This window comes from Protopterus annectens, chromosome 6.part1, assembly GCF_019279795.1.
Source record: "Protopterus annectens isolate FY-2018-M chromosome 6.part1, PAN1.0, whole genome shotgun sequence".
Classification (NCBI taxonomy): Eukaryota; Metazoa; Chordata; order Ceratodontiformes; family Protopteridae; genus Protopterus; species Protopterus annectens.
In genome coordinates, this window is record NC_056738.1 from 371,019,280 (window position 1) to 371,040,448 (window position 21,169).

Consider the following 21,169-nt stretch of genomic DNA (forward strand, 5'->3'; position numbering starts at 1 on the left):
CCTGGATGTGTCGGTAGTCTTATACAAAGTAAGTTTAACCGGCAGCGTTGTCGTCGGTCTGAGTCTGGCTTCGGTAGTCAGGTGTCTCAGCAAAAGTTGGTGCCTGCAAAATGGCTCCAGACCTGACCACATGAGGATGAGGTGACATGCCGGCAGGTGGAGGTGGATCTGGCAGCATACCAGACTCCGAACGGGTCTCAGTAGAGGCTTGCGACGGTTCCTCAGCTGGCATCAGGGGCTGCGAAGGTGGCTCACACAGTTCAGCTGTAGCACTTAACTTAAAAATACCAGACTTTTGACCCGAGTCATTAGAGGGCCTAAGTTTTAGAGGCCTATCTTTTTCCTTGCCTTTCTTTTTTCTAGACAAGTCAGTAGCCAGTTGAGAGACTGACACCATATCGCAGTGAGGAAAGACTCACTAAAATGCCTAGCTACAATTTCAGCTCTTCTTATGGTTCTAGCATTAAACAAGGCACAGAACAGACACCCTGGGGCGTGGTAGTCTGGGTCTAAACAAGTGACGCAGAGAGAAAGGAAGTCTTGGTGTGGATCTGCTTTCCACAACTGAGACAATTATTGACTTTCTGACCTCGGTTAAAAGCAAGAAAATGTTCCCTAACAGGGTACTTAGCTTTAGACAGTTTTATTCACTCTGGCAATGGCAAACAGACGCACTCCCAAAACTGCTTCTGCTTTGGTCTCCACAGCAAAAAAACTGATGTAATGGCATCGGCTGTCACCCTTTATAGCTCTGATGATCTGATGTTAGCCACAGTTTCTGAACAACCGAGGCAGGAGGGAAATCCTTTACTCTGGTATTCAGGCCGATCAAGGGCTACCCAGCAGGGATAACCCACAAGTAATGACTGCAACAGTGAAACACGAAGAACATCTATAAAGCAAATTTTTGGAAAACTGGCATCTACACACAGATGTCAGGAGGCATACTCACTATACGCACTTCAGTTCAGTGTTTATGTGGAAGGGCTAGCACAAGACAGCCAGGCACTAGGACCCAGGTGAGAAAGCTAAAGGTTAAAAAATAATAAAGATAAAATTGTCTTGTAACATTTGCAAGTGCTTTGATTGAGACTGCATTTCATGCAGGCTTGGAATTTTTTCACCCTATTCAGTTAAGTGATAACTGCCTAATTAACACAGGAAGGTAGGGGAAAGCGGTCTGAAATTTGACCTACTTTCAGGTTCTTACATTTGGTTTTCTTTTCATCGTTTAGCTGATACTGTACAGAAGTGAAGGGTGTGTATGGCTTCAGCAAATGTGCCTGCAGATCAGAAAAGGTGCATTGTTTTGTAAGATTTCCAAAATGCTTCAGTAACCTTCTACAGAATAAACACCTAGAGTTTGTACTGACTGCTGGTGCTCAAGTTTTTTTTTTTTTTTTTTTTATATACAGAATCAAGTTAGTCTCTATTAATAAAACTGATGTATGTATTTCTTCTGCTGAGCAGTTACATGTGCTCTTGCTTGCAGTGTGACTTGTGTTTCTTTATATTTTTTAAACATTTTTTTCCTAGTTTGCAATGAAGGGTTTGTTGAGTCAAGCAACAAGAGTGAGCAACATAATTTCACTGGACTGCCCCAGATCTTTTTTGTTGTTGTTTACCTGTTTAACAACTGCAGTGGCAATTATTTAAATAAAGAAACAGATACGTTTTGCCAAATCCGGTGAAACATTTTTCAGGTAAGAAGTTAGAAGTTAGAGAGGAAGTGATATAACTAAACAGTATTTTTTCATGAGTTTCAGTGCAAGTAGAATATCGCAATTACTACATTCCACATCATGTTTATTTACTTGTGTATTGACATTTTGATCACTGGAAAATGTGTTACTTTCTGTCAAACTGGTTTATTTATTTATTTACAAGTTAGCATTTTTATACAATATGGCACTGCAGCAAGTAAATCACTATAGCAATGTGCATACTTTCATCATGTTTTGATTCTGTTCCTTGTAAAAACTGTTTGGGATAGTAATATCATACAAATATTTGAGTTTCGGAGTTCTTAACCTTCAGAAAATGTTAATGCAAAACATACTATTTACCACAGAACTTTGTTTCATAAGATAAAAACACATTTCAAATGTCTCATTTTAAAACTGCCCTAACACTACTTTTTGGGCTTTGTCATATAGTTTAATTGTCCAAGATTTTGACTCATTTTGTTACGTTCATAAAATGTGTGGTTTTCTGGTAAAATGTTCAGGACTAAACTAGCAACTTTATGATAGACGAGATTATTATTCATATCCTTCAAAAAACGTGCAACTGTAGAACCTGCTGTCCTAGCAAGTATAATACACAAGGTTCCTATTTACCATCTATCCCTGGGTACTGCTTATTGCTTTGTCCCATATTTCTCCGCAGACACTGAATTTGCAGAATGTCATTATGCATTACATTTCTGGTATGTTTTTTTTTTTTCTTAAACTTTGTGGTTTTCTGGAAAATTTGTTGCAAATTGCAGTCACTAAATAAAGGAATATTTGAATTTCAGAGGTTATATACTTCAGAAAATCATATCACAATGTCTGTTATTCCAGCAACTTTCTAAATATACAAGATCCGTAGTTAAAACCTACCCCTGTTTTTGCAGTTTAAGCCATAAATAACTGTCTCATCTCTCTTGCTAGCTCAGGTCTTTAGGCCAATGATCTTTTTCGTCAGGAACCTTTAGGGTCTGATTAGTGCAGAATATAACGGTGTAAGGACTTCCCTGGATCTAAAGAAAATACCCTGTGCAGTCAGCTGGATCTAAAGAAAATACCCTGTGCAGTCAGCTGTGCCAGACAGAGGGATTTCATGACCACTGTTGCAACATGGTCAAAGATTCAGAAGCACCTACTAAGTTATCGGCCTCTGAGGATCTTAAGAAGCCTAGCCTTGCATTCCAATTATAATTATCAGATAGGAATATGCAAAAATGGCAACAAGTGTATGTTCAGGTAATTACATATTTCTCATATCCATGAGGGCCGGTGGTGCTAAACTGGAGGGTGAATTTGCAGTTACCCATTCATGCATCCAGATCACATTTGACTAGAGTAAGAGAGGTACTCTGCTTTACATGCTGTGAAAGACTACTTAGTAGAATAGCATTCTCTATGATAAATACCTATCCATATACTATGCATATAGGCTTACTCCTAAATTCATGCGTTTGTCTACAGTTCCTGAATGGGAATAGTTTTGAATGATTTGACCAGGTGAAGATAGGTAATGTGTACCATTTTGCCCTCGTCCATAGCTTTAGTCACATTCTCAAAAAAGAAAAATCCACCAGGAGTATGCATGATTTGTCTTTGATGAAACCAAATCATGGTGGATCCAATGTATGAAGGTTTCCTAAGCCTTTATTTAAAATACCCATGATAATTCTTTTCATGGCTTTACATACAAGACTGTTCAAACGTCTGGACCTGCAGTTATCCAGGTCAGTACTTGCGCTGAGGATTAACTTTTACCATCCTCCTTTCACTAGACATGAAGCCAGTTAAGAGGTAATGTTGAACAGTGGCATTATAGGGCTTGATAGCTCAAGTTTCATACTATACAAGAGGTATCCCAGGATATTATCATGGCCCACTGATCACTGACAGTACTGAAAACTTGTTCGCTAGTGATAGCAAATGGAGTTACGGTCAAGGGGGGAAGAAGGGGTGAAACTGGGACTAAATTTATCAGCCAGTAGGTTTGCTATATCCCCAGATTCCTTCTAAGTGGTTCCATTTACAAATAATTCAGCACACTGTTGTATGACACCTTTGAGGCTGTGGACAAAGCTGATGAAGGCCTTGTGATTATCTTTTCCCTTTGAGGGCATTTTTACTTCAAATTTCTGAGCTGCTTATTTAGTTTGAGGGGTTTCTCACTTTGCTGGGTATTGCACTTCCGAGTTTTGGCCGTGGTATTCTTCATTTTATTATACAACCTGCTGATACTGAGATTCCACAAGGGTAGATTGTTGTTAGTTCTCTGCTTATTCCTTGTGGGTACAGCTGCCTCAATGCAGCTACTTACATGATGGCATAGGGTTTTTGTGAACAATTTCATATTAGCAGCAGAATTCACACAGTTTGGGGGGATGGAAATTTTACCGTGGTATAACTCAGTAGTAGGAGGTTTGCTTTGGAATAATTCCTAAATGTCTGAGGGTTAGATGGCTTCCACTTGTGACAAATGTTTGGAGAGGTATATACTAAAAGGGGCATTATACTCCGTGATTGGCCTAATGAGTGCCAGATACAGTGGAACAATTATGTGTCTGGATCTGGATGTTATACCTTTAAATATAAGCTGTACAATAAAAAAGGATCTCCTTACAATAGTGAATATGTGGTGATCAAGGGACAGTTCATTGTTGACACAGATTCCCAGATGAGACTGGTTTTAAGTGTCTATAATTGCCTGAGCCCACTAAAGCCCCACCTTCGTGGAAGGGAATGTCTGCTGCAGTTTTTCATTCATCCAGTGAAAAACCTGTTTTGAGAGTAGTACTGAAAAGCCTTTTAAGGGGTTTCAACAAGTCATGTTTTGGACTAACCGGTAGGCAGCCTGGTATGCCATCTGTTCCCAAAAGACACTATGTTCTTGGCTTTAAGTAGTGACTTAATTTTTGAGAGATTTGAGGGGGGGACTACATGAGTGGATGAAATTCAAACTTAATTAGTTGGCCAGTGTATTGGCTATGTCCTCTGGTCCAAGTATGTGATATAATTTGTTATGAGTTCACTGCAGTGCCAGTCATTGTTTTTGAGATTTCTAACACAGTTTAACAATGCTTTGTAGTTATCTTTCACCTAAGTTTATATTTTTACCTCATATCTGGCCTTGGTTGACTTAATCAGAGTCCAGAGTTCCTTGTTTAGTTTAGCAAGAGAGTGTTTTGGGCTTTTTGAGTTAGATTTATTTTTGCATGTAATTAGTATTATTTGTTTTATTATGCTGCCTATATGGATTTATTTTTGAATTTGGGGTTGTATTTATTTCTGAGGGGAGCAGATGTGTCTCTGCAACCACTTGCATATGCATAGATTTTATCAGTAAATTATTCTGTACAGTGGAAGTCTGAAACAGGCTTAGTAGTGGGACCCCATCCCCAACTAATGCCATGTACCCACCCCATAAGCAGAAACCACCACTACTCAGATATCTGCACACATGTAAGTAGCAAATGTACAAACATTCTGGTGCAAAAGACAGTTTCAGCAAGGGAACAAGAAATTGCTGTTCTTAATAGAACTGTGTACGTTCATCACAAAGGTAATTTCATAATCAATGAAGAAATCAAACTTTGGGATGCAACGCAAAAAAAATGCAACCACATATGAAAGGACTGCAAAGGTAACACACTGAAACCACTGGTCCAGCATGTAAAAAAATGGTAGACCTATGGCTCTTTGCTGAAATTCCCATAAAGTGATACCAGGATAGCAATCTTGCAGACTTCCCAGTTTAATCTGCTGCTGGGTTACTCACACAAAGTGATGGTATGTCTCAAGAATGGAAAGACTGCCGCACAATTCTGAATATCAAGTACTGATAAAAGATGGATGCAAGGTAGTAACTGTTCACACTACTACTGTCTTTTGGCTTTTCCCGGTTAGGGGTCACCACAGCGGAACTCCGGTCCGCTAATGATTGGCAGTAGATTTTTATGTGCTGACTTGCCAGGCCTAATGCACAACCTTCAACGAAGGAACGCCCATTCATGCATGTCGACACACAGAAGACGCTCTAACGGAGAATCGAACATGCAACATCTGTCAGGCAACAACGCTACTAACAGGCAAAAATAATAGAAATCAGGATGAACTCCTTTATTATACAGATAAAATAAAGCTCAACGTATTCAAGCTTATAATGTCTTATTTTTATATACACCCGTACCGCCCTTAATGGTGTCCAGCCTGTTTTTGGGTGTGGCTTCTTTAACAAAGTAACTTACCAGCTAATAACAGGTAAGGTTACCATATTGTCCAGGTTTCCCCGGACACGTCTTCTTTTTTGGGCTCCTGTCCGGGCATTTTTTGAAATTCTGCGATTTGTCCGGGTTTTAAAACCCGGACAAATCGCAGAATTTTCAAAAAAAAAACACATCCCTATTTCGGAGTCTTTCCTCCGCTTTTTTTTTTTTTTTTGATTGGCTCATATACCGGTATACAAGCCAATCAAAAAATGGAGCTCTGTTCAATGCAGAACTGCTTGATGTTCCTCATTGAACAGAAGAGGGTCCGCTGTGTGAGGTTTTGATTGGCTCGTATACTGGCATACGGGCCAAACAAAAATCCCCAAACACGGACCTTTTTTTTTTTTTTTTGGCTCTTCAACCTAAGCGGGGAGGGGAGCAAAAAATAAAAAAAGGTCTTTAGTTTTAGTCCGACAAGAATAAAGTCCTTTTTTTTTTTTTTTTGCTCTTCAACCCTATCAGGACGAAATAATATGTGGTGGTAGCAGCACATATTTTTTCGTCCTCTTTTACATACAAACACATATGGTAACCCTAATAACAGGCATCATTATAAAGGGCAAGGATTAATTAATCATAAAAACTGTTAATTTAGGATGTCATGCAGTAGAGAAATTAAGTACTGTTTTCCACTTATTATTCACATTTATTTTCATAGATGAGACACCCCTAGTACCCACGTAAAGTGGTCAATCTGTGTGCAGTGAGTAAAATACTATTGCATATTCAGGACTTTTTTAATAAAGGCACATTTGCAGTTAAAATTTTCTGTACTTCAAGCACTAAAAGTGGTTAACATGGACATCAACCAGTGTTACAGCAGGGATCATGAATAATGACAATTAAAACCTCCTGCCTTAACCTTGCCTGGGATAGATTTACCATAGTGGGAGTTAATAAAAAATACCAGAGGACAACTAATGAGCAACTGTTTGCCTAGAGAAAGGTTGGTCCTTCTTAGCCTCAGAATAGGAAACAAACAGCTGTTGAGCTTTCCTAAAGGGTTTAGGTTTGGTTACGGTGGGGAACTGTATTAGAAGGGCAGACTTGTTTAAATGGCAGAGAAAACCAAGTATTTCTTTTTCAAGCATTTTTTTGAAAAGTAGGAATGTAGCACAGGTTATAGTCCTAATAGGACTCTAGCCATAGCAATCTGCAATCACTTACTCATGTGGAACACTAGTTTGGTATTTGTACTCTAACTTAACAACCTGATTTTTCTCAGTTAATTAGGCATCATATTCCCGAAGGCTGGCCAGCAACTGTATGGAATTGTGAGTCACAGTAACATTTAAACGTGACAAAAATATTTTGCATTAAACAATTAGAGCACCTTTTTGACTTGCTCAGTGGTGGGTCCAGGAATTTGTAGAAAGGAGGTGTGTTGGGGGGGGGGGGTGCATTCTGGATTACTGACAAGCCTGGTGGAGGGGGGGTCAGGAAGAAGCATCTTTTTACAGTTTAATGTTCTTTCACTGATTTTATTTATTTATTTTTATTTATTTTATTTGCAGTTTGTTTTCCAGGATAGTCCACTGGGCTACAAGGAGCCCATTTTCAATGGAGTCCTGGGGAGAAAACTCCAGAGAAATACAAATACATAGTACAGAAAGAGCACAAATTCATAATATACATTTCAATTAAATGTTAAATACATATTTTGTATAGTACAAGAAGCCAAAAACAAAAGCCAGCAACTGTGAGCCGTGTAAATAATTTAATAAAAAACAACAAGAAATAACAGACCGGTTTCAGCTATGGAATTAACCTAGCCTTCATCAGTGTTAGTTTGCCAAAACATCTTGAAGTCCTTATATACAATTACAAATAATTAATCATAAGATTTCATTGCTAAGCTCATAAATATTCATAGATGTTCCTAATCATAAATATTCATTAAGACCAGGCTAGAACAGTCCACCTAACTTTACAATCCATTTTTTCTCTTTTGCATTTAATTTACTGTGCCATCCAGATTTATTGGATCTGTCACCTACTATTTTGTCAATAACAGTAAAATTAAATGTTGCTGTGGTGTGTTTTAAAGTGTGTTTATAACGGACATTGCTCAACCTTTTGCATTTAACATCATTCCATAGCCGAAACTGGTCTGTTATTTCTTGTTGTTTTTTATTAAATTATTTACACAGCTCACAGTTGCTGGCTTTTGTTTTTGGCTTACTGTGTTGGATTGAGCCATGCAATCACTTCCGTGCAGGGGAACCTTTTTTGCGTATAGTACAAGTCCATATTGCACAATTCAAACAGATGTTACAAAATACAGAAATAAAAGATTTTGATTAGGAAAAGTACATCAGGTTAATTCAGTAAGTAGTAGTACTTTTTTGTTTTTTTTAGGGAATTGTAATGAGGTAAGGATGTAAAACTTGAGTTAGTGACAGGCAACAAAGTTTGGAAAGTTAGGAATAAAGTGTGGTAGAATTAGGTTGGATGAGAGCAAGTGCAAAATTTACTTCATATTACAAAACTCAACCACAAAGACATTTGAGTGCATAAAGTTTCTTTAACTACTATATTTCCTCAGAGTTCTGGTCTGCCAGAAGAGTGGCCTTCTGCCATACCTAAACTGCACTCAGGTGGTATGGCAGTCACCCCAGGTTTAACTTTAGGAAACTGGCTTTCCTGATTTTTAGAGAATACTACTTACATGATCCAGCTCTCTGTTAAACAACACATTCCATGAACAAGCTTTTAGGGACAGATTTGTTTAACTGCCCGTTGGCAGGTAATAACATTTTCATGGGTACAATACTGTTTTAGTTAACTGTACAGTATTTGGCTGATATACAGAACACAAACCTGCTCGTTTAATGTTTAAATAAATGGGACGATTTTTCACAAATGGATATCTACCATTTTTCAGCATAACTACACCAGAAGGAAGGTTTGATGGCAGCTTTCAGTATCTCTGATGTTTACTACTGAAGAGCACAGTGGACAGAAGATCAAAAAACACAGGTACAGGCAGCTACTTAGATAAAACACTGAAGAGGAGATGGGAGTCACCAGCAACTATCAGACACCAAAGCTACCAGAGAACTGACTATAAAATATATTCAGAGAATGCTGTCGACAGGGAAGACACAGCCATCTGACAATCTGTGCAAAAAAGATAGTAGTGAAGATGCATATACAATATAAAAACAAAGGAGTGAGTTAGCAGAAGGCAAAATAAACAAAGAGAAAAACAACCAAAGTCAGTTTGTATTGTCCACTGTTACACGAACAGATTTTCACTCTATGCACAAACAAATTAAGGCATACATTTTTAAAAAGCACATCCTTGGAACTAACTGTACATAACTGCCTGTTTACCAGGGCAGTATACTGATCATAACGGACCAAACTTCAGACACATCCTTGTTGAACTGCAATAAATGAACTGCAGCCATCAAGTACCATCCACAAAAATACCGCTATCATGCAAGTAGCAAACAAGGAAGACAAAATGGCACCACCCATGGTTACCAGCAGCAGAATGTCTAATTCATTCTCAGCAAAGCACTTGGATTAGTTAACAGTGCAGAAGCTCAGGATTACTACTAGTTATAAAAATACTGGTCAGTCTCAGAGCCATTCAAATAGTAAAGTAACTATGGTGACACTACATGATATGCGATGTATTGCATTTTTGCATTCCAGTAGAAGCTATAAATAAAGCAGACAATTACTGCTAAAAGACAACTGTACTTTACATTTGAGTAGGCTGGTTTGTACATGATTACTATCAATATCTCATGTGAAGAGCTTTGAGAACTGCAAATCATTTCCTGAGGAATATAAACAGAAAGATTAAGAACGATATTAACAGATGCAAATAACAGCCTTCAGTTTTAGCAAAGAAATTCATTCCTTCAGTAACTCTGTGATATCTACTTTATCCAGCTTTGGTCACAGAGTAGCTAGCACTTCTCACATTCACTGAGCACAAAGCAGGGTAACTAATCCTGGGTGAGATCTACAGGTGGTATGGAAAGATCCTGGGTGGGATCTACAGGTGGTATGGAAAGTGGGCCTTCACTACAGCATGACTCAGATGCAGGAAGAAACCAAATCCCCAAATCAAATCCTGTGTTTACAGACAGGAGAATACAGCATCCACAGACAAGTGGCAACAGCTGCAAAAATGGAGGAAAAAAGATAGTAGGCAGCAACTCTAACCACTAAAAAAAACACTAACACTGATCTTTTGCTATAATATGTCTACAGGTAATAATGAAACAGGGGGAAGATCAAGAAATGAAGACTGGGATTTCGGATGCATATCCTTAATTAGAATAACAATAGTAATACAAAATATTATATTCATAAAGCAGCAGAAAGTATGCTAAGAACTAAGCCAACACAGGAATAGAGGAAGGAGAATATTCAAATAGGAATGACTGCAATTAGGGTACACAGAATATACAAGAGGAGGCTGGCAAAGGAACCAACACACTTGGAGTAAATTATTAGAGTGGGAAAGGTAACAGAATGGGAAGTGGCCAAGAATACAGTTGGACTACAGGCTACAGACTGCCCTCCCTACCAGGGACTGACACAGTATAGTCAAAGAGAAAGGGATGGAGGAATCAAGTGAAGGACTTAGTCTGGTCGAGGTTTTAGTTGAATCTAGAAGAGAAGCTGCTGAGAAAAAGGGGGCAATTACTAGACCATATAAAATATTGTCCAAGTATGGGAATCAGAGGATGTTAGAAAAGATTGAGAAGAGAAACTGTAAAAGCAATTTACAAAGGAACAGTGGTAAGACATTTTTATGACTCCCAAATATGTCAAAGTCCAGAAGATTTAAGATTTTTGCTTGGAAGTGCTTACATGTGCATTCTACCCCAAACAGACTTCAAATAATTTTTTCTCAGGTTAATAGCAAGTGTAAGAGGTATGATGGGGAAGAAACAGGTAACTGGGAACACTTTTTTGCAGTATGATGAGCGGTTATATTTAAAAAAAAAAAATCCCTACAGAATTCTCTGTCATAAATATTGGGGAACCAAACAGCTGTAATTAAGGAAGTTATACTTTTGAACTGGGACACAGGATTTGAATTGCCTAGCCAAAGCAAGGCCTAATTAAGTTTAATTCTATTGGGTATTAGCAATTACTACAAAACCGAAATGAAAACCTAAACCATCTGTGAAGTATTGACTATTGTAAATGAGATAAAAGAACTGGAAATGGGAAGGAGCAAATTACACAAAAATAAATGGAATTGCATCACGTGCAAAATAATGTCCAGAAGTAAAAGTGGGGCTTAAATGACAGCAAGAATTGAGAGATTTATGTAATGTTGGACTAAATGAGAGTTGTTGTAAAGAAAGAAAACAGATACATAATATAGGATGTATATAAATGGAAAAAATGTTAATATGGTTTGGTTTTCTTTTCTAATATGTGCTTATGTCTTAAGTGATATTATACAATGACCCCCCCATCAATATTCCAAAACGGTCAGCGTGCCCGTTGTAAATCAGCCTTATACTATTGGAAAAAGGTCTGGTCACACGGACTTTTTTTTTTTTTTTTTTTTTTTTTTAAAAAAGACAGCAACGGAGAATGGAAGAACTCTGCTGCTGTAATCTCACTATGTTAAATGGGTTTAACATAGCAAGACAGCTTTAAAAAAAGCAACGGAGAAAGCAAGATCTTTGTTGCTTTTTTTTTTTTTTAAAGCTATCTCGCTATGTTAAATTCTTTTAACATAGCGAGACACTTTTAAAAAGCAATGGAGACCTTCCTTTCTCCGTTGCTTCCACACACAGCTCTGATGTACTGCGTAAGCATGCGCAGTACATCAGAACTGCCACAGAATACCGGAAAGCTGAGGAAGGGCAGCACGGAGGCATTATACAATGCCATTATTTAAGAAAAGTAAGTATTTTTTTCTTAAATAATGTCATTGTATAATAGGAATAACCCACTTCTGGGTGTGGGTAATGCTAGATTTAACCACGGTTGTCTTTGTTTGGCAACTTGGGCTTCACCCTCGTGACCAAACCACACCAACCGTTGGTAAATCCAGCATTACCCACACCCAGGCATGGGTTATTGATTAAATATCATAAAGATGCTCAAAGAACAAAAACATGCCTAGCATTTTAAAGCTTCTGGTTGAAAAGGACACATTCTGCACATGACGATATTTAGAGAAAGCATCCACTAATTCCCTAGCTTTGCTTCTGTCTGAAGCACACATTCCAATCTGTTATGTGCACTAAAATCTGCTAATAGGCAATACTATTTACTCCATTCCCTTATATGGTAGGTTTATAAAATCAAAATCTTTGTCAGGGAAAGAATACTTATACAGAATCCCAATAAACAGCACTCTATTTTACAGCAGCATGTAATATAATCATTTCAATATTAATAACCAGTATGAGTAACTTAGACAGCAAATCACCAAGTACTTATTACTTATTTATAATTTATTTTCCAAATATGCATCTTGTATATGGAACTTCCTTCCTAACTCCATTCTCTCGATCTCATCCACTACCCACTTTAAGCCATCACTTAAAGCTCATCTGGTGGCTATGTTCCTGTCCTAAACCCTCATGAGTGCTCTGATACAGTATACCCAAAACATATCCAACTCGTGTTTAATCCTTGCTTCCTACCGCCCCTCTCATCCTTGTATCTTGACATAAGTCATAACTACAAGTAGTACTAGCTATGTTCAAAGCCTAGGCTTTGTTGTCAAGATGTAACAAAATTTGTATGTTCTTATGTATACTACTTTTGTTTACTTTATACTTTTTGATTATTGTAATGTGTGCATGAAAATTTACTGTCACTCATGGAGCTTTTCTCCCCAGGCCTCTGCAGAAAAAAGACCTGTGTCCAGTTGGACTTTTCCGGTAAACAAATGTTAAATAAATGTAAGAGGGGATCTGGGGACCCAAGTAGATAGTAATCTCTCCTTGGATAATCACATTGCCAAAGCGGTTAGAAAATCCTTCTATGTGGCCCACCTAATCACAAAAGGGTTTGCATCCAGATCAAAAGAGGTCATTGTGCCCCTCTACTCATCACTCATCAGACCCATCATAGAGTACAACGTCCCATTTGGGATGTACCTTACAAGAAACCTGCAACAGCTGGAAAGACCACAGAAGTACCTCACCAAGAGGATCACTGGCCTCAAACAGATGCCCTATGCAGCTCGACGAAAGAAACTTCAGCTGTACTTAGTTGCATACCGCCTACTCAAAGGTGATCTCTGCCTGACATATAAGGTCATGTCCAACCCAGAATTGATGGACATGCTCCACCTAAAGAAAACCTTAACCCCTTGAGCCACATGCTCGTGGGATCTAAACCCCACCACAACAATAAATAGGACACGCTGGAGGGATAGCTTCCTGTCCCAAAGACTTTCCATTCTTTGGAACAAGATTCCAATCTACATTAGGCAGAGCTCCTCGCCAACGCCCTTCAAGAGAAACCTTGATGAGTGGATGGGAAACAAAGTTTACCCCTCGGATCACTTTAGTGGCTCTGCTGGACAGAGGCACAGGGAACAAATCTAAGGGGACGGCAAAAAGCGAACACATTCTGGCTAGGCTTATAAATGCCTTCGGGCAGAAAGCCTAGTACCTACCTATGACCTATGGCTTCTAACATTAAACTGTCATTCCTATGTGCTACACTAGTGGGGCAGGGGGTCCCAAAACTCTGCTCTTAAAAACACACAATTAGTTTTGTAACCCTTGTTGCTAAAAACAGTTAGCCTGATAACTTATGTGGTACTTGTTTTTTTTTGTTTGCCAAACGATCAGGTTTGTTAATTGCTTTTTAAATGGCATTCTCCATGCATTAAGCCCCACTTTTTAATATACTGGCTAAAAGTTGTCTCTGTCTTAAATTTAGGATGCTTCTGTTTTTGAATAGGTAATAAATCTCAACTTAGTTAGGTGATCTTTAGCTACAACCTATGTATCCTACACTCCAGCAGCAGTACATCACAAAACAGATTATAGACCTTACCCTAATTAGATGTCTGGTGTCTGTGCTGTTTTATTTAGTTTAAAATGAGAAGTATTATTGTTCTTCAGTGGTACTGTACCAACCAACCGTTAAAGGTTCTAACTTGCATAACAATTCCGCTCACATGGTCACCAACACTACTGCTGACCGAGCGTCTTGCACTTCAGACTCTAGTTCAGTTAATCCAGCTCTAAAGGGTTGTAATCCTTCATATAAAGTTTTAAAAAAATAAATCTTTTAATTTTCAGCAAGCACATGATTTAAATACGCTTAACAATGGTTCCAACGGTGTATCCCATGAATTTTCTTCAAAGAAATAATATACTATTTTCTGAAACGCTTGTATAAACTAAAGCTTGTTCAAATTGAAATTGCATATTTAAAGCAATGTTCAGTTAGTAAGTGGTTCCACAAGGTCTACGAGTATATAAATTCACGTTTGGGATTAATTATAATGAAGATATTGTAGATGATATTTGTATGTTTGATGGATGGGGCTTGGATTTAATTAAAAAAACTTTGTTATATAATGAAAGTATGTGTGAACAGTTGGAAAAGAGGTGGATGAGTTGCATCAGAATATTACTAATGATTTATTGTTCACTCAATATGAGAACTTGTATCAGACCATTATTGGTAGGGTTGAAAAAGTGTAATGCACTATATTTGAAGAAAAGGAAATTAAAAAGAGATTTAAGGCACTATAAAAGTAACACTGTGTACCCATTACAATATTTGGATAAAGTGTCCCCTTTTAACAATGATAAAAGTTATTATAACAATGATAATCAAAACTATCAGAGAGATGGAGAAATTATTGAGCAACATGATAATATATTTACAGAATCGGATTCCCCCCCAAAAATGCTCCGAAAGAATAGCCAACACACAAGTACAGAACAACAAAGAAGTCAGTACATATAGGGTATAGCCACAGAAGCATGGCAGTTATTGGGGGAGTGGGAGATATTAAATGCATTGCAACCTAATACTTTTCCTAATTATCGTTAAACAATGATGTTGTTGTCTTTCGGCTTTTCCCGGTTAGGGGTCACCACAGCGGAACTCCAGTCCGCTAATGATTGGCAGTAGATTTTGACGACCGCAGAGGTGCCAGCTCGACCTTTCAACCTTCAAAGGCACGCCCATTTATGCATGTCTTTCGAACGCCCACAGACTCCACAAAGAAGGCACTCCCTGCACTCCAGCCGAGAATCGAACGGGAGAACCTCTTGCTGTGAGGTAACAACGCTACTACTGAACCACCGCGGAAGTCATAATACATGAATATCAGGGGGTTAAAATGTACAATTATACAGACTGTCAGGATAACCCCAGCATAGTTTTCTCTATTCTCAAAAGTTTTCAAATATGTACCCAATCAATATATAGATTTAGCTTATATTTTTACAGAATTTTTCTTATTTACTAGGAAGTTGAATTTAAAAATGTTTTCCTCTCAGACTACACATCAGATAGACAAGGAGGTCTATAGGAATGAAGTACTTCTTAGAAGGCCTAGTGTTTTTAAGCCTGTACCACATCCTTTGATAGATACATTTGAAAATTTGTAATGGATGATGTATCAACTATGGACACAGCACAATAAAGAAAGGATCCCAGTATTTGTATTATGTCCCCAGATAAAGGAAGTAGGATTATTTTATATAATAGCATGGATTACTCCAGTGTCATGCAATTTCTGTTGTTTAATGAAGAAAACTATGCCCAGATATCTAAAAATCAGATTAACACTGCTTATCAACGTATAGATTCATACTTGGAAGAATATATATTGGACCAATGGATTACTCCTGAGATATACAATTTTTTGATGAATAAACATCCAATTATACCTATCTTTGGAATTCCCAAAATTCACAAAGATATAGAAAACCCCCTTTTTCTGCCCATTGTGGCAGTGGGTGGTTCTAACACACAAGGTATAGCTATATACATAGATAGGATGGTTAAGCCAATTGTTGAGAAAGTTACACATTTAGTTAAAGATTCTTGGAAATTCTTAGGAAAATTAACTTCAGATATTTGGTCCAATGATTCTACCTTCCTTACTATAGATGTTAAGGACCTATTTTCTAGTATACCAACATGAGAAGGTTTAGAAAATTTTGAGGAAGTTCTTAGGAAATACTCAGACTTTTCAAAAGAACAAATATGTTTGCTGATGGAATTAATGGCTTTAACTTTAGAAAATAATTTCATATATTTTGAAGGACCATATTTTCAACAACTTACTGGAGTAGCCATGGGGGCAGCATGCACCCCTGTCTACGCTAACTTGGTGTTTGATTGGTTGGGAAACTATGCATATTCAGGAGCAATTAACAATACATTAAAGTTAGCCATGGGGGCAGCATGCACCCCTGTCTACGCTAACTTGGTGCTTGATTGGTTGGGAAACTATGCATATTCAGGAGCAATTAACAATACATTAAAACTTTACATCCGCTTTTTAGACAACATTTTTATTTTGTGGCAGGAAACTGTGAAATTATACCAACATTTATTGAATATTTAAACAACACTACTTCCTTCTTAGAATTTACATATACCAAACACCCTACCAGTATACACTATTTGGATGTCACAATTCCCCATAGATTAAATGGGTTTAAATCTAACATATACAGAAAGGATACTTTCTGTAATGCATATTTGCATTTTGATAACAACCATCCCCTTACACAAAAGAAAAGCCTGATAAAAGGAAAGGCTATTAGGATAGCACGTAGGACATCTGTTTACAAAGACATTTTAACTGAGTTTCATGTGTTACAGAGTATGTTTGAAGAAAGAGGATACCCTAGGAAACTAATTAGGAATATTTTGAATGGAGTTCATAAAGATTGGGGTAAGAAATATAAGCCCTTATTAGGGGAAAGTTGCCATACAAATTTAATTTTCAAAAATCAATCATCTGTTTATGAAAGAGCTTGTACTATACAACATAGTGCTATATCACATCAAATAAGAAGTATTATATGCAACAACTGGAATATTGTTAAGGTAGACAAGCATATTAACCAAATAGTGGGTACTTGGCCCATATTTACTAACAAGGTAGGCAGAAATTTGAAATTTTATATGGAAAATAAGATTGGAAAAGATAAACATTCAACCACAGGAACTACACCCTGTGGTAGATGCACTCAATGCAGCTATATTAGTAGAGTGGGTGAAATTTACTAGCTAACATTATGAAAAGTCACATTAGATTTTTGAAAGGTAATTGTATATTTAGCAAACTGTGTGGCATGTATGGCGTACTATGTGGGTAAAACAGAATGTGCATTACGTAATAGAATATATGAGCACGTTAATTACATTAAAAATAAAAAGGATAATAATGCACTATACAAACACTCCATCTCTTGTACTGGTTTTTCACAATATAAATTTGGGATTCTTGATATTGTTACAGTGACCCCCAGGGGTGGTGACTTACACTTTGGCCACGTGGTTGTGAAATGAGAGATTGCTATCAACTTGGGTCCCCAGGTCCCTAATTATTTCTTCTGTACTTAATGGATTACCACCTATGTGGTAATTTGTGGGCACTTTGTTTTTGCCAAAGGGGATGACTACACACTTTTTGGCATTTAGCTTGAGGCCATGGCTCTGGCACCAGTTGTCTGTTTCTATGAGGCCCTTTTGGAGGATGCTTGTGTCGACTGAAGAGTCGATTATGGCGCCCAGTTTGCAGTCATCTGCGAACTTGGTCAGCCACAGTCCTTCCGTGTTGGCCTGTACCTCCGAGAAATATATACCGAACAAGAGAGGTCCCAGGACTGAGCCTTGTGGGACACCACTTGTAACTGGTTTGGAGTCTGACATGGCTCCAGCAATTCTAACCATGTGGGTTCTGTCCTTGAGCCAGTTTGCAATCCATCTAGTGACATTAAAATGAGAAGTATTCTTGTTCTTCAGTAAATAAATAAAAAAATCTAATTACATGCTGGTTTAGTGTTACAAACATATTTTACCCCCCCCCCCCCTCCACCAACAACAAATTACCTGCTGGCAGCCATACCAATCTTTTTTAATTGATGAAACATATTTGTTTCTGCTCTTATAACACAGCCATGGCTGCCTAATGATATACTAGTCATAAGTTATTTAATGTTCAACAAAATATAATTTTTCCACTGACCCTGTGATACTATCAATACTATCATCACCATCAGCAGTCTGGTGGTCACCTGAATGAGGTGATTCATTGATTTACTGACTGATTTTACTGTCCATATTAATCAAACTGGGTATAGTCGGATACTTTCAGGGAAAACCTAAAGTAGTACTCATCATGGGAAATTTTGCCAGAATATTTAAGAACTCCTCATACTTTTTAAAATTTTGGGTGTACTGATGTGTTTTATATGATTTTGCATTCAAAGAGATTTTGTAGAATGCCCTTTTTTACATTTTGAGTATTTATTGTGCAATATGTCTTTTTGTATTTTAAAATGCTGAGAAACGTATAGGCAGTTTAAAGGCCACAGAATCTTTTACATCCACCTGAGCATCTATCAACTTAGCCAGATGGGACTTTTAGACTCATCCAAAGGAAAAGTAGTGGGTCTCTATCTCACTACATCTCCCTTCCTTCTCCTATTCCTAATGGCTGAGGGGGCCTTCATTAACATATGTGCCCCTGTCAGACAATCAGCTAATCTGCTACAGACATTTTCAGACTATTTGGTTAGCTGATACAATACTGATTTTAACAGTCTGCCCTGCATATTTTACATATAAAATAGCTGGTAAAATCCTTCACTGTGTACTTCTTAAAATGTTCATTCATAATTCACTGTCTTACAATTCATAAATTTTGGTTACAGTTCACCACAGAGATAGGTGTAACAAAAGTATAAGTTCATAATTTGAGGATTTTTTTTTTAAATATTTGTCAAACCATTCACATCATCATCACTTTCTACAGTTTCACATATAGGCACATTCATACATACACACATATACAAATATATATATATTACTGCAGTTCTTCATGCAGACTTCAGCTAAAAAAATAATTAGGATAGTACCCGATAAAAATCACAGTAGGTTCCATTATACATAAACAGAGTGAAATGGATTAAGTACACGTTTTCTTACCTTCACATTCTCTTTGTGGAACATGAAGACAATGTGAAAATCATCACCCTTCCTCAGAGGAAGTGGTGAAGTCTTTTCTTCTGAACCCCATCGTTCATTTTCTAGTGTATTGCAAATTACATGCGCTGTGTTTTCAAAACGGGGGTTGAAATGCATGGTAATATCTGCCCGAGGCTGCACACTGGACCCATACTGGAAATCCACCTGGAATCTGGAAGATTAACAATTTACCTTGTTTACTACTTTGCATAATTTTCTCACTTGATTTTCTTGAATTATTAACCACTCTTTGATGATGGGCCACTGGCAATGAATATGTAATACAAGTTTACTATAAGCTACCTGAGAATAAAATTTTCTAAATAGTTGTCTTACCTTGAAAAGGAAAAACTTTTGAAGTAGTATTTTTAAAGTATTTATTTGAAAATATCTCCAGAAACTGATAGCATCTAAATGAGCACAATAACTTTTTATTAATAATTTGATTCCTGTATTGTTTTGCTTACTTTCACAGACTGCCTCCATGTTAAACAGCATTGTAGTTCTCTTTGAAAGTGCTTCATTCTTTACCTTTTAGTGGCATCCACCTTTTTATTTGTGCTCACACTCTTATTTTGTCTGTCTTCAGAACTTAAACCCCTCTGCAAATGCAGGGGTAAAGTTAATTCAGCCTGGAAAAAAACTGTCGACAGAAATCCACTAATAATTCATATAACTTAGAGATTTAGCAAAAAGCCCACTAGAAAGCAAAGAATTCTTCTCCCTTTCCTACACTGTGCAAATTCCCCCAACCCCCCCCCCCCTCAACCTCCTCTACCTATCCCACTATACTCCTCTTTTGTTAATCACCACCAAAAGTTATAGCTCAAATACCTTCAGATACCCCAGTTTAGGCAAACTCTTTGGTACATCATTCTCTGTTAAGAGCACATTACACCACCATTCCTCCACCTACACAGCATACGCATCACAAACACTATGCCCACAGAATGGAAGAGAAACATTTGCATTTTAAGAAAAATCTTGGAGAAACATCTACAAGAAATACAGCATGCTCCTCTCAAGCAAACATGTATTTTGGTCCTATAGAAGCATCACAACTGTTCTCTTACCACATCTAAAACAACCTCATTATTATTGCCAAAGCGTGAAAGAAAGAAAAAAAATACTAAGCTCTGCAAACATTATCTGATCATTCAGGCAGGTGCATCACACATTAGCACCCCCCCCCAAAGAACACCATTAAGCAATCTTGATTACAGCACAATGGCTTCCCAAAGTGAAGGACATCCAAATAAAAAAGCACCGGACCACCAGGCTGATAGATAAAATGATAGCAGAAACAGGTAAGCGCTTTCAGGTAAAACTCTTTATCAGACAATTAACAAAACATCAAGACCAGTATTTAAAAAACAGCAACAACCAATAGAATCTCAATAATGAACTCTCCTCCTCTTCAGGGTGGGTTTGAGAGGTACACCACCATTCAAGCCTGGAGCCGTGTTAGCCCTTAGCTCAATAATCCATTTGCCTTCATTATATTCAGTTAAATTTACGTCATCCCTGTAGTATTCAACTTCATAATCTGCAACACCATAAAATCAAATACATGTCCCTCGTTGCTTTTAATATGTTGACATAAAGCATTGTGGGCACTACCCAAATGTACTGCGGAAAAATGCTTTAAAATCCTGTCTTTTAACTGACAGTTGGTCTTTCCTACATAAGAAGAGCAGCATGACTTGCATCGAGCTAAATAAATAACATTCGTAGTCTGGCAATCAGCATAATGAGTAAAAGAATAACTTACATTAGTGTTGGGGTGTATAAAATAAGTTTTGCTTCATAATGCAAGACCAACCCTTACAATGCCTGCATGAAAAAGTACCCATACGTTGATGGAAAATTGTCATTGAAGACTTCTTTGTCATACCTTTGTCTCTACAGAGAAAATCCTTCAAGTTGTTGTTGCACATAAAACTAAAAGGAGGATTCACCTGTATAACATTTCTAAGTTTTTCATTAGTTAACAACATTTTC

At 37.5% G+C, this 21,169-nt stretch overlaps 1 protein-coding gene across 1 annotated transcript in view; it reads right to left on the bottom strand.

The window, feature by feature from the left end:
• Positions 1 to 21,169, bottom strand: part of LGALS12 (galectin 12) — a 588,927-nt gene that overhangs the window by 387,614 nt on the left and 180,144 nt on the right. The window contains exon 3 of the mRNA XM_044075786.1: positions 19,130 to 19,340. Within this exon, the coding sequence (XP_043931721.1) occupies positions 19,130 to 19,340 (211 nt within the window). The remainder of the gene's footprint in view (positions 1 to 19,129; positions 19,341 to 21,169) is intronic.